This window comes from Notamacropus eugenii, chromosome 7 (assembly GCF_028372415.1).
Source record: "Notamacropus eugenii isolate mMacEug1 chromosome 7, mMacEug1.pri_v2, whole genome shotgun sequence".
NCBI lineage: Eukaryota > Metazoa > Chordata > Mammalia > Diprotodontia > Macropodidae > Notamacropus > Notamacropus eugenii.
This window is the reverse complement of record NC_092878.1, coordinates 103,970,709-103,984,811: the sequence shown is the minus strand read 5'-3', so window position 1 is coordinate 103,984,811 and position 14,103 is coordinate 103,970,709. Positions and strand designations below refer to the sequence as shown.

At 40.8% G+C, this 14,103-nt stretch overlaps 1 protein-coding gene across 1 annotated transcript; it reads right to left on the bottom strand.

Annotated features, from left to right (window-relative positions):
* Positions 1–3,653: 3,653 nt before the first annotated feature.
* Positions 3,654–6,833, bottom strand: SLC25A4 (solute carrier family 25 member 4). The gene is made up of 4 exons (XM_072623624.1): positions 6,563–6,833; positions 5,178–5,664; positions 4,587–4,727; positions 3,654–3,834 (listed from the first exon to the last, which is right to left on the bottom strand). The coding sequence occupies exons 1-4, from the start codon at positions 6,671–6,673 to the stop codon at positions 3,677–3,679; spliced, it is 897 nt and encodes a 298-aa protein (XP_072479725.1). The 5' UTR covers positions 6,674–6,833; the 3' UTR covers positions 3,654–3,676.
* Positions 6,834–14,103: the final 7,270 nt, after the last annotated feature.

The window sequence follows — 14,103 nt, the reverse complement described above, 5'->3', positions numbered from 1 at the left end:
AAATAGCCCAAGAGGTGAAGAATGGGGATGTCCTGAGTATAAAAGTAAAGGTACTCTGAAGGTAGTTTCAGGTAGAACTTTAACGAAAGGATAAGTCAGTTGCCTTGTGTAAACATGAAAGACCATTGTATGTTTAGAACTGATTTACATTGGAATGAGTGCAGTAAAGACATAATATAATTGTCGTTTCAAGATTCTGACATCCTCCCAAACCCTAGAGCTAGAAGGTAACTTTAGAGATCACTTCGTCCTTCCCCTTGTTTATGAATGAAGAAATGAAGGTTCAGGTTAAGTGGCTTATTCCTTAGGTCTAGGATTATTAGCTCTAACCCTTATTCAGAATTAATTTAATCCTAGTAATATGCTAACCCGACTTTTGGTCTCTTTAGAAGCAAAATGCTTCTACCCTAAATTCTGCAGTAGTGAGAACTATTCTTATAGGAGAGATCCATTTCCCTTATTGTGAAGTACAAGGTGTCGTCAGACATTTTTATAGACTGTTAGCCTATACAGTCCAAACGAAATGTGCAGGTTGGTTTGCTTGAATTTGGCACTGGTTTTAAACAGTGTTCCACAGACACCTGATTTCAAAGAGGTTCCTTTAGGCATTCCTCCATTTACAAATGCTGACTGAACAAGGGAGAATACGGAAAACAATCCAAAAGTTTGATTTGATAATTGCTAGTTTTACTTGTATATTTTGATGATAGAGGTCATAGAATCTGTGATGTTATATGGCAAGTGCTTAACTTGATTATCTTAGTCTAGAAGTGATTGTACCTGATTTGTGGGGGAGAAAAGACCCATGGTCATATATGAATGGATAATTTGCATTTATGTGCATTTATTAACACAACTGTCAAACAGTTCTAGCACAGTAGTTTTTAGGAAACTGGCTAGCTTTCTAGAATTTTTAAAAAGTGTTTAGAAAAGATTTATTGGAATCATGATTCTTTGCTTTTCATCTTTGCTGCCATCAAATGCATTGCTCCCATTATAAACATTAGAAAAATGATTTGTGAAGATGAAGATTAAGTTCAAATGAAGTTTTTCCTTTTGAATAGTGAAACCAAGATGACACAAACAGCTTTCAGGAATAACAGTGTCCCAGCATTTTCTTGAAAATAAGACAATAATCTTGAGCAGTAAATTAGATCGTTTAAAAGATAGGCTTGCCAGTGTAAACATTTTCAGTATTAATATAGTGTAGTTTTTGCTGCAATGCACATCATCTTATATTTTCAAAGGCTCTTTTAAAGCATCTAGTCCTAATAACATTTTTTCACATATATAGAATTATGAGATTTCTACTTTTAAATTTGTTGTTATAATGCCAGTTTTATGGCTTTTAATAGAAGTACCAATAGAAGCAAAGCATAAGCAATGTTGCTATTGGGAAAAAAGTGCTAAATATTGTAGAGATGATATCTCTAATAGTACTGTCAGAAATGTTAGCATTAAACTAAAGGTTGGGTGCAGTGAGTAATTAATAATGGGTAAAAGAAATTCTGTGACTATTTCTGTCACTTAGAGATGGTTGAGAAAAACAGTTAGCATGATAAGGTTCAGCGGGTTTACACTCACACTCCCTTATATAATTCTTAAAAGCAAATTAGTGTATAAAGCTTTAAACAACCTGTGTTGTTATCTTTGTTGTAGATTACTTTGGGGAAAAATTATAAGAGAAATTAAATTGATTTATCTTTTGGTTAGACATTGTCTTTTTAGGTGAGTCTAACTTTTCAAATTAATTATAAAGCCCTATAGTGTAAGACTGGCTTCTGTTATTGGACCTCAAAGACCCTCCCTCAGAAAGTGGACTTTAATTCTCATCTGTTACTGCCCAGTTCTTAATTGGCTTTTGTAACATGTAGGCCCAGCAATGGACAGAAGAAGCCTTTAACTCAGCTGAGACACAGTAGGGATTAAAAAGCTCTACTAGGTAATTAGGAGAAGAGCAAACTAAACAATGTAGAAGCTTGAGATTTTCAAGTTTTCATGGAGATTTTCATCTATCCCTACCTGAAACCCTATCTTGACCCAATCTGCTGCTTTTAGCCCAATGATCTTTCAAAATATGTATTCTGGAACATACATTCTATCCAGAGTTAAGGTTCAGTTTTCCCTAGGTGAAAAGCAGCTTCACCTTTATCAGACAGCTAAACCTAATCTAGCTTAATGGTGTGTACACCATTTTAAGCCATGAACTGGCCTACCTTTTACCTAGATCTGACTGACTTCATATTTTAGCATGTATCCTTACATTTCCCAAATTTAGGACTAAGCGACTTAGCTATGTCTGTTAATAGTTTTCATGAAAAAAATGCTGCTTCAGTAACTTTTCCTCAATACCCTCAACAAGCCCTGAAATACTTTCTTTTAGCATCACAGTTGAGTTGGCCAACAAAATCTCCTTTGGGAGGGGCAAGGTAAATTAGAGGTTGTGTTGAGAAAACAAACCTGTAGTGCTTTGCGGTCAATAGAGGTACTTTTTATAAGATTAGCTAGTAGTTAGCTTTTATAAATGTACAAAGGACATCCTTTCCTCATCCTTTGAGGCCCCATTCCAGCCTTCTCTAATTTCTCCCACTTCCATTCATAGTGGCCTTGCCTTTTTCTTTGACCTCTCCTTACACACACTGATTTATCATTTAATTGTGTTCTTTTTATCTTTTTTCCTCCATCTAGTTGTTACTTCCTTTTGGAATGCAGTTAAACATTCTTTAAACTCCCAAATGTGCAAGAAACTATTAGGTGATGATCCAGCAGTTTGGCACACACGTGTTCAGTAGGTAGTTGATATCTAGATTCTAATTAATTTTGTCCCTCTTTTATAATTCTGGGTGAGTGCTTTAATAGTAATAGAACAAAACCCAAATACTTAATACTCTGTTTTAGGTGGAAAAATATGCAATTTGAAAAACCCTCTCCAATTTCCAATTTACTTTCCATGTGTAGATTTGCTGAATTTACTTTTGTTTCTGGGTCATGTATAATCTAAAGCAGTGGTTTTAAAATTGCTTGACAGAAAGTCCCAGTGTCTTGAGATAACTCTAGCTGTCCTTGAAATAATGTAGTTCTTGTGAAATATGCATAATTGCTGTCCATTTCACATTCCTTTCTAATCCTCCACTCTCTCATTCCCCCTCAGATTGTACATTGGGTTTGTGTTCTTGAGTGTAGCTGCAACTGAAACTTCGGATTCAGTGCAGTGGTGTTTACAAGAATTGTTACATATTTACAAAATATTTACAAATAATTCATGATGTGCAGTTGTACCCTTACTTAGGGTACTTTTTCATATGTTTGTAGTTGGGATTGAGAGCCCTTCAATCCAGTTTGACATTTAGGATTTTAATAAAGTAAAAATTTAGAGAATGAGCCTTAAGTAATATTTATTGAGGGTTCACATTAGGTCATCATCACCATTTCTCAAATTAATTGTAGAAGCATAGAAATAAATGTTACCTTATATTTGCTAATATATTTTAAATCCGTATAATGCAAAATTCATTTGTGGTCCAGTGGATTGAAACATGTTTATGCTATAACATCCTTGTCAGTTTTGGTATTATCTCCTATCGGTGTTGTCAGATTCCCCAAGAAATGTCTACTAAACCACAGGTAACATCAGAAAATGGATCTGGGACCAATGAACTTAAGAGTTTTAATTGAATTAGATGTACTTTTTGATTTCATCGTACAACACTAATACAAAAGCACCTCCCATGCCTCTCAATACATTGGACCAGGCACCTTTGAAGAAGGCTTTGGCTCCTTCATCTTTTGCAATCTTCCTCCAGCAGTCAATTGTTCCAGTATACATAATATCAGCTGTGGAAACAAAAATTGGTAAGTTATTTATAATCTTAATAAAGGTTTATTTTCTAAAAAGTCTTGTGTCTGAGTCCTAGAATCTTTTCATGAAGTTCAGACTTCTGGAATTGTATGCCCCAGTTCTGCATAATACCAGTTGCCCAAATCCTCCTTGGCTTGCCAGGCAAGGTTTTTCTCTTATTCTTAGTTTTCTCTGGCTACCCATAGAATTGGGAAGTAGATATTTATGTAGATAATTCCATAAAATGACTAGTTTTAAACAGGGATGGGACCTTGATTTTTTTTTTGTAGAAATAAACTGAATCCCAGAGGTGATTTGCCATGCTGCCTCAGACTAAAAAGACAGTTGCACCTGATGGCCAAATAATCGAAGCAAAATGTATCAGTTGAATAATCAACTCAGTGCTCTACCCAACTTTGTCCTTGTACGGGCCCTAAAAGTGGTAGCCAAAAGCCACCATATTGATAAGAGATCTTTTGTTGAGTTGCCCCATGTTCCCACAATCACTAGCCATTCTAAAATCTTCAACTTTTTTTCTTTGACAATGGGGCAAAGTTAATAGAGGGAGGGGCTAATTTTTAATTCATAATCTCACCCTCTCTTCTCCTTGCCATTTAAGGTTACATAGAGAACTACAAATCACAGAAGGTCACTATGATGCTGGGGGCTAGACAAGCCGGCCATACCAGGTTACTGAAATTGCCCATGCGCTCGCGTGCAGTAATGAGGAAGATGAAGAAAAACATACCCCCTTTCCGACCAGACTGCATCATCATCCTACGGCGGACAGTGTCAAAGGGATAGGACACCAATCCTGCCACAGCAGTCACACTCTGGGCAATCATCCAGCTTACTACAATGTGCACATGCTTGGGGTCAGGCAGCATTCCTGTAGATAAATGTCAAAAATGCCGAACACATCAATTTGTTTACTCATCACTTTGGTAGAAAAGGGGAAAAGGCCACCCTCTCCCCACCTGATGCTTCATACCCTCCTTAGATTTGACCTATTACATTCTTTAAGTGTCAAGCAGTCAAAGGGGAAGTAGAAGTTTTCTAACAGTAAAGCTCACAATTCTAGTCAAGTGCCTGACTTGCATATGGCCTGCAGAACCGATTAAACAGTAATGTTTATTCCTCGGCAAGGATTAGTTAACCTTGATGGTGCCTGAAAAAGCTTGAAATCATGCGGCCACCATTCAAAGAGGTAAGAATTTTACTTTTCTAAATGTACCCTGCCTCCCCAACTAGGAGCACGGGGATAAGTGAGTGGGGAAAGAGTCCCTCAAACCTTGGAGTCCCTTGGATAATTCTCATTCCATCCCCATTAACCTCTTACCCTTGGCTGTATCATAGATCCCAAAGTAGGCTGCCCTGTAGATGATGATGCCCTGGACGGACACATTGAAGCCTTGGTAGAGGCCCCTCAGGCCATCAGACTTGAAGATCTTGGTAAGACAGTCGCCTAGGCCACTGAACTCCCGTTGGGAGGCACCTTTGCCCACGTCAGCAGCCAACCTGGTCCGAGCAAAGTCCAGTGGGTAGACAAAGCAGAGGGAAGTGGCCCCTGCTGCTCCACCAGAAGCAAGGTTGCCAGCGAAGTAGCGCCAGAACTGTTTGTGCCGATCCACCCCCCCCAAGAAGATCTGCTTGTATTTGTCCTTGAAAGCAAAATTAAGAGCTTGGGTGGGGAAGTAACGAATGACATTGGCCAGGTTACCCCTCCAGAAGGAGAGGAAGCCTTGCTCCTTGGGAATTCTCACCACGCAGTCAATTATACCTTTGTACTGCTGCCCTGCTTTAATTTGTTTGCTGGCATGTTGGACCTAGAACATGGGAAAAGGTGAACAAGACAGGAAAAGGAAAAGGAAAAAATTGGAGAAAATTGATTTGTAAAATGGCTTTGCCAGCTCAGGCCTAATAGGCCAAAGCTAATGCTTCCCTCCATGCCCTCCCCTTGGAGCCTAACCCTCTTGCCTCTGCATCTCACTGAGTTCTAGCATCTCAGTGGAGATGCTGCTTAAGCCTCACTAGATGTGGATGAAAATTGTGATAAGATCACACCACAGAACGTTGGAGTGGGAAAAACTTCTTAAGAGCTAGCCATTTTTACAAATGTGGAAAGAGCCCAAGATCCAGGATCAGTGTGAGAATTGGCAGAACTCCAGATTCTCAATACCACATTCTTTTTACCACCCTAGAGTTACCCCAGCTTTGCCTTTAAGGCAGGCTAAAAGGTGGAGAGGCAGTAGAAGCAGAGGATAAGAGTAACTTTTAACTTGGTAAGGAGAGGAAGGTCAGGCAAAGAGGAGATTGGATGAAGGCAACTAAGCTGCCACCTAATTTTCCTGGTTCTGCGCACAGGCTTGGGACGAGTAGAATCCGGCTGAACGTAACTCGATCCTCAGGAGGCTTTCCATATTTAGGCACTTAAGTGCAGAAGCCACCTGACACCAGCAATGTCATCTACACCTCCCGGGCTTTGCGCAGAGAATACCGTCTTTTCCCCTGGGCTAAACTAGGCTCTCAACGGGCATTCACACCTTTATTTGTGCCCCCCACGTCTTTGGGTCGCGAACCGCAGGCCCAAGGACTGTCCCACCTTCACCCGGCCAAGGACGAAGCACCTGTCTTCAAAGCTACTTAGGTAGGAAAGTCTCCCTGGGCCAGGACCCCTTTTCCCCCCCGAGTACATGCATACCCCCTATACTCTCCCGTCCTCACCTGCAGAAGCAGTTTGACTCTCTCGATGGGAGCAACTGCGGTCTTAGAAACCGCCGCGGCGACGCCACCTGCCAAAAAGTCTTTCAGGAAGCTCAGCGCTTGGTCACTCATGATGGCAGTCGGTCGCACCCACAGTCTCTCGGGAACCACTCCCTAAGCTTCCCCCCCAGCTAGAAGCCCTGACCCCCTTCTCCGTCCCACCACCACGATCCAAAAGGGGCAGAGCACTTCTCCCCCAGACCTCCTTATATGACCCTGTGTCTCGCGAGAGGAGGAGGAGGGCGGTCGGGTCGTTTGGCTCCGTGCGTATTGGCTGGACAGGTGTCTGGATCCCCTCTCCATCCCATTTCTCAGTAGAGGGCACGGGGGGCGAGGCGCTTCCGGAAGGCCTGAGCGGGTCGGGGGACTGCTTCTCCCGCTAGGGACATTTAAAGGGCAAATTAATATTATCTAGCTTGGGCTGTAGAGGGAACATTATGTCACAGCAGCATGTGGCCCACTGTATTTATAGCATACTGGAGCCGGCCTCCAGGGAGGACTGACCTGGGGGGACAGACGTGGAAAATCATTCTTCAAGGGCCTTAACCTTGGGCATGCACTGCTTCCCTCGCAAGAGAGGGCTGCGGGGAAGGGGTCTGAAGCTTTGCTCCCCACCTACTACCCGCCTCCCCCCAACCCCTTCCCCCAACACATAGCCCCAGCCCTCGGAGCGGGAGAGGGCGCGCTCCTTTGGCTGTCTCCGAACATCGTCGCCTGACCGCAGCCACTCCCCTCGCAATCCTTGGTACCAAGGAGAAATCGTAGACTTCCAAGCTGAAGGGGGATGTGGGTTACAGCCCGTGTGCATGCTGGTGGGGGGCATTATGTCATGTAGGTGTGGGTTCTGTCCTCTTCCCTTTTACGTAGAATTTACCGCAAGTCAGAGATTTACTCATATTTCCTTCGAAACCCCTGGTAGTGCTTAGTATGGGACTTTGTTCACCAAGGACATTTAATAAATTTGATGGACTGCTGTTAATCAGCAGGAGGCGTCCTGATTCGAGACGTCTATGATTAGTTTTCCAAACCTAAAGTATTCTCATCATAGTAACTGGGTGACTGAGTCTGTTGTAGGAAAGATTTTTATTAAATATTATTGTCACCAAGGCTTATGCGCTGGATGTCAGGAACATAGAGGTTAGAATTTTGACTTCCTAATGTTAGCAAAAACACAACTTTAAAGAAAATGAAGTTAGCACTGAATATTAGAAAATTTGATAAAATGATAGCTCTAAGGCTGGCAGGGAACTCAGAGATCACTCCTCATTTTATAGCTGAGGAAACTGCAACCGTATTTGATCTCGGGGTCCTTTGGTTTTAGTCAAAACCCTTTCCACTGTACTACTTACTTCAGATTCTCCTCTGATCTTTTAAAAATGTCTGTACTATCTTTACATTGTGACAAAAAGACATTGTGATGGAGAGGACAGAGTTCTGGTTCTGGAAGCAGAGGGTACAAGGCAACCTCAGCAGAATGTATTCGTTGCAAGGACAGAAAGAAGGGAATATCTAATGGCCAGAGCTCTGTGATGACACTGTTCACATTTAGCGAGGCTGCTCATCTGAGAAGGACACAGAGCCCAGCACCCGCAATCCTGGCTCCCTTTTGGAAGGACATTGCCAGGACCGACTCTGTCTGATGGCTATGAGGCATCGGGGAGGACTTTAAGAACTGCAATAACTAACTAGGTAGTTATTCAGATAATAATAAGTACTGCACTCTTGCCAACTCTAGTAGAAAGAGCCCTGGACTTGGGGCCAGGGCTGATTGGCAAATACCAGATAGGTGATTTTAGATTGTCACAATATCCTGAGCCTTAATTTCCTTTTTGGTAAAATGGGGATAATACTACTTTTCTACTTCTGTAAAGAGGTTACAAAGAAAGATGCTATATGAAAGCATATTATTATATTTATCAATATGTATAAATGTAATGTATATTTACATTTATGTAAATTTGCATTAAATTTATAAATGTATCTTTATATTTACATAAATTTCCATTGAATGTATAAAAATAAATATATCTACAAATACAAATATTTATAAATTATTACATCTGTGTAAATAAAATGTGAATTTATCTATATATCTCTACATGTGTGTATACAAATGTGTGTATACATACATATGTATGTATGTATATATATTATATGTATGATTTGGTTTTTCACCTAGAGTTTCATAGAAACATTCCCACATGTTTACAAATACAGTTCATATAATTGTCAGTTCTGGGGAACTCTGCTATATGGAAGCTAGGGACTTCCATTAACTACATTTGAGGAAACTTAGATATGAGCTCTGCTTAAAGCTAGATTTGAAGATTTTCCTGAAGTAAAGTCTGGGTGAGAACAAGCCAAAGGAAGATGACTGTCTTGGTCCATTCTCTAGAATTAATGTAATCCATAGCCTAGCTCCCCTTCAACTTTGGGGTGACATGGACCAAACTGCACCCTGGGGATCTGACCAAGCAAGTTCACTTTGGGTTGCTGCCCCACCTGGAGGTTATTCCAGGAAAATCTCCAAATACAGGTTAGGTATAGTTCACATCGAGGTTCCCACAAATGTAGAGAACATGACTACCCAGTTCCCGCACAAAAACTCAAAATAATAAATGTATGACAGGCAGAGGATAACCTTTATTCCATTCCACGGAAATACAAAAAATGAAAAAGACCCACAGGAGCCCATAAAGAGAGAAAACATGAAGTATATGGAAGAAGGAAGGGAACAAGTATTTATTAAGTACCTACTATGTGTATTAGGCGTTGTGTTAAGCACTTTACAAGTATTATCTCCTTTAATCCTCACAACAACCTTGGAAGGTAGGCGTTATTATCCCCTTTTATAGGTGAGGAAACTGAGGTTGATGAAGGTTAAGTGACTTACCCAAGATCCTACAGTAAACATCTGATGCTAGATTTCAACTCAAGTATTCTTGACTCCAGGTCCAGTAGCTTTATCCACAGTTGCCTCTAAATCCCCCCAAAATATTTAAAATTCAGTAGCTCCCCTCAGAAGAAACACAATTTGGAATTGCCACCTGCGCTATCCTTTGACAGGATCCTTATGCAGTCTCCCCCCCTGCCCCAGACTTTGTGGTGCCCCTCTAGAAATTTAGATTCTACACTATCTACTCTACCTCTTCTACCTTACCCTTACCCTGCCTAGGGCACACACATTATGGAAGTACTAGATAGGCAGTCACCTTGACTTTGAGTGACACTGTTCAAATAACTAACTGTATTCATTTGGAAGGGGTCAATGAAAGAAGTGGGTGGGATGGTGAGAAAGGGCCAAAACTCTTGCCTCTCCTACTCACTCCCTTTTTTCAGCTGCCCCTCTGGAGGCTTTTGCTGAGAGTTTGCCCTCTTCTTCCACAAGGACTGAGTAAGAACTCTCCTTCACCTTCATCCAGGTTCTCAAGATTTTTACCAAGCCAGGTAAGGGACTGATTTTCTTCACAGATAAAGTCACAGTCTTCATGGTTATGCAGAGACAATTTCACCTCCCCCATGTCAAAGAAAACATCTCCCAACAACTTCACATCATGTTTCCCCAAGTTCTTTCTCAAATAAACCAAGGAGTTCTTTGAAGCACCTTGAGGAAAAAAGATCTACCCATAGAGAGAAATCTGAGCCATTTCCCCAGGGTACATGCAATAGGGACCTTGAGGCCCAGGCAACTCTGAGGAGGGAATGAGAATGAGTAAGTGTGGAAGAATCAACTAGGACTCCTCTAAAAGGAGTCTGTCCTCAGTTAAGTATTCTTGGAAGCTTGATCCTAGAAATCATTGAACAAGAAGACCTTCCCTCTTAGGGAGTCATTGATTGGCCATGGACATGACTTCTGGGAGGTAGGACACAACCGCTATAGTCAGGGGCATGATGACTAATCTGATCTCTCAAGAGCTCATTGCAGTGAGCAACAGTGCCAGCTACCTAAGGATAGTCAGGGAAATGCCTTCTGATGATTCTGCCCTTTCCTAAAGGTTGAGAGCAGGGAAGAAGAATGACTGTCTCTTGAGGTTTCAAGAGCCATTGCCCACTAGGTGTCTGGGAAATTTTTCTAAAAGTACCATTTGGGTATGTCACATGTTCCATTCTTATCATTCTCTTTAATTTAATTTTTAATTGTTTCTTTGATTCACTAATTATTTAGGTCCTTCGTAAGTCTCCCTATGGGTCTATTTTTCCTTCAAATGAGACATTTGTAAAATATTTAGCACAGTACTTGGCACATTGTAGGTGCTCTATACATTCTAGCTATCATCATCATCATCATCATCCTCAAACCTATCAAATGTAATAGCAGTGGGCCCAATCTTGGATCTGCTTCTTAGTAACGTGAATGTCCTGATCAGAGACAATCGTGTAAGGATTCTCATGAGAAAGAAAGACTTGTTCTGAGAGCTTTGATGATAACTTATTGTAGTGGCAGATTTGACTGGCCCAGCAGTGCTGTATCCTGAATTAATGTCAACTGAAGTAAGGGCAAACCACCAATCCTGAGATGGGGAGGAGGGTCAATGAATCAGTTTGCAAGTCTGAGGCAAGTCAGGAGTCATAAGGGATCATATATATTGATGTTTCGGGAGTGAGCTCTCTGCAACAATGGGTACCACTGGGCAGAAGTCACTATCTCATCCTTAGTTAGCAAGACCGCATGGTCTTGCACCCAGTGAAATATGACATCATGGTTCTCTAATGGAAGATGGACCTGTTCTCCAGCTTTTGCCATTCTTGTAAAGACAGGAGGCAGAATGATGTCCCTGATGTATATTGACATATTCATAACTTTAGGCATGAACAAAATTCCTCCATTTTTCCTTACCCAAAGGGGAGAGCTTTTGATAGTCTAACCCTCTTCTCTACATGCCCCAGACACTTGGATAGACATGTCCACCACTCAGGAATCAGTGTAAGTGAAGATCTTAACTACCCTATCTTTCAAGACTGTTACACAACAACAATATGGCCCACAGCTCATCTCACCAGGAATATTTGCCACGATTTTCATCCCCTAGGAGATCCTTGTTTACCAGATAAATGACCATTGAAGTCTAGATGTGAATACTTCTTTTGGTAATGAACAGAGCCATTGTTGAACCAGGCAAAAGAAGCAAAACTAGAAGTTAAAAAAACTAGGAGTCAGATTGTCATAGGTGAATCAGTGAGAGGTTCTTCTCTTTATCCCCAAAATGATTCTAGGTGGCTAGAAGCATGCCACAAGATGCCATTTTAAGCAGAAGACACTTTATTTGGCCAATCTGGCCATTTAATCACCTAATTCTCTACATCACTCTTTCCTGACTTCAACCTCATATGAGGTCATTAGGATTCAATCCTAACCACTAAAAACTAATGTTCTAGTTCAGGCCTGACTCAGACCATTCTGTAGTTCAAGTTCATGACTGGCATGAGATGAGAGCATCTAAGAGCGTGAGCATCTAACAGCTACCAAAAGTTTATTTAAACAATATCATGGAAAATATTCAGCAAGGATAGAACATTAGTTCAAGTTGATGCTATTGTCTTATAGAAATACTTTTAATTATACATCATTGCATTATCCATCAAGTCTCAAGAGCACTGATTCCTCATGGGCTATACTATTTATGTCCTACGCAAACATGAAGTCACATTAATAGCTCAAATGCTAGTCCCTGGGACAAATTAGATCTTGAGAACAGTTTCCCTGTCTCTTTAGGGAAAAAGTAGCTCAACAGCTGAGGTCATCAGTCCATAGCAGATCTTGCTCCTGCTATAGGAAGGAAAGATGATGTAGGCCCATCCATGCCTGTTCATCCTGATCTACTCACTCCCAACAAAAAAATGAAGCCTGCATGAGGCTTGCTCACTGGTCACTTCCTCAGAGCTGTAGCTGAGGGGTACTTATAATACCTAGAAGGTGATAGGAGGTACGGGCATTTCTCTTACATAACTAGTGTGAACAATGAAGGTTTAATTATCCTAAATAGCCCATCTGGCATCAAATCCCACCTCAGACTTAATAGCTGGGGGGCCTTAGACAAGTCACTCTGAATCTCAGTTTCCTCACTTCTAAAACAAGGGAGTTGGACTCAATGGCTTTAAAGGTCCTTTCCAGCTCTGAATCTATGATTCTATGATATTGAAAATAATAAATAGACTGATCTTCAAATCTCCAAAGCATTTATTAGTGAATCAAAAGGAAATACATGTGTACACATATATGTATGTGTGTACTGATGATAATAGCTAGAATTTACATAAACTTTAAGGGTTGCAAAGCACTATACATATGCACATACATAGGGATGATGATGGATGGATGGATGACAGATGGATCTATTTCACTCAAATGCTCATATAGGTCATATGATATTATGAAGATATCAACAGCTAGAATCCTGTTAATGGGGCACTGTAAAATTGGGTGCTCACATCTACTCCAGTGGTTTCTTAGGCGATTGCAATAGCAAGCACCCTAGCATACTCTGGATGGCCTGCTAGAACAGGTTCTTTGATCTGCTTTTCTAGGAAAGACTGCTCAAAAAAGGGTTAGCAATCCTACTTTTAATTACATCACCTAGTTCAGGGGATAGGTCAGCACCCTGAAGATCAAAGAAAATACAAACAGGAAAATGCAAATAGAGAAATTAGCACAAAAATCAACAGACAGCATTCTGACTGCCTGAAAATCAGAGCAATATTGCTATATACTTTACATACACACTGGATCAAGAGAACCTTTACATCTGAACAGTTTGGGGGTGTGAATATACGGCTGCTCAGCATCTTGACCAGGAAATCAAGAAGTCCTTTTCATAGGTGAACTCCTGAAGCAAAATGCCAACTCAGAGTATGTATACACTTCTCAGAGCTAGAAGGCATCACAATCCTTGTGACTCAATGCCTAATCAACTTAGTACCAAAAAGTATGGAAGCCTTTCCCCCAACCAAGCTCCTCTTTAGGCAAGTCCCTCCCCCAAAGGGCTCCATGTGAAGCCTATTAACTGGCAGGGAAGATCTCATTATTCCATTAACATTACAGTGATTCTCAGCTAGAATTCTGAGTAGTTGTCTTAAACTCCATTTTGCTCATTTTAGGAAGTATAGTCAGCTTTGGATCACTTGGGGCTCAAGGCAAAGATCCACACAAGGAGATGATACTAGCTAAATGGGATTTATCAATCCATTTGGGGGTGAGTTCTCAGAGTCCTGCTGTAGACCATGGAAAACACCCAAATGATCCTTTCAAACATCATGCTATGCCCAATTGTTGACACAGTTCGTGCCATCTGCTAATTAGGTTTTTATCTTCTTAGGATCTGAAGAGTCAATCAAATGTGTATTTATGTGTGGGTGTGAGTAATTCTAGGGCTATATTCTCCTAATTGCCCAAATTAAGTATTTGACAGTATCAGTGGAATATGTATAACAATTGTTGAGTATACTATACGTCTATCTAATTTACCTTGTATAAAATCATTTTTTCATTTAATAATTTACAATCA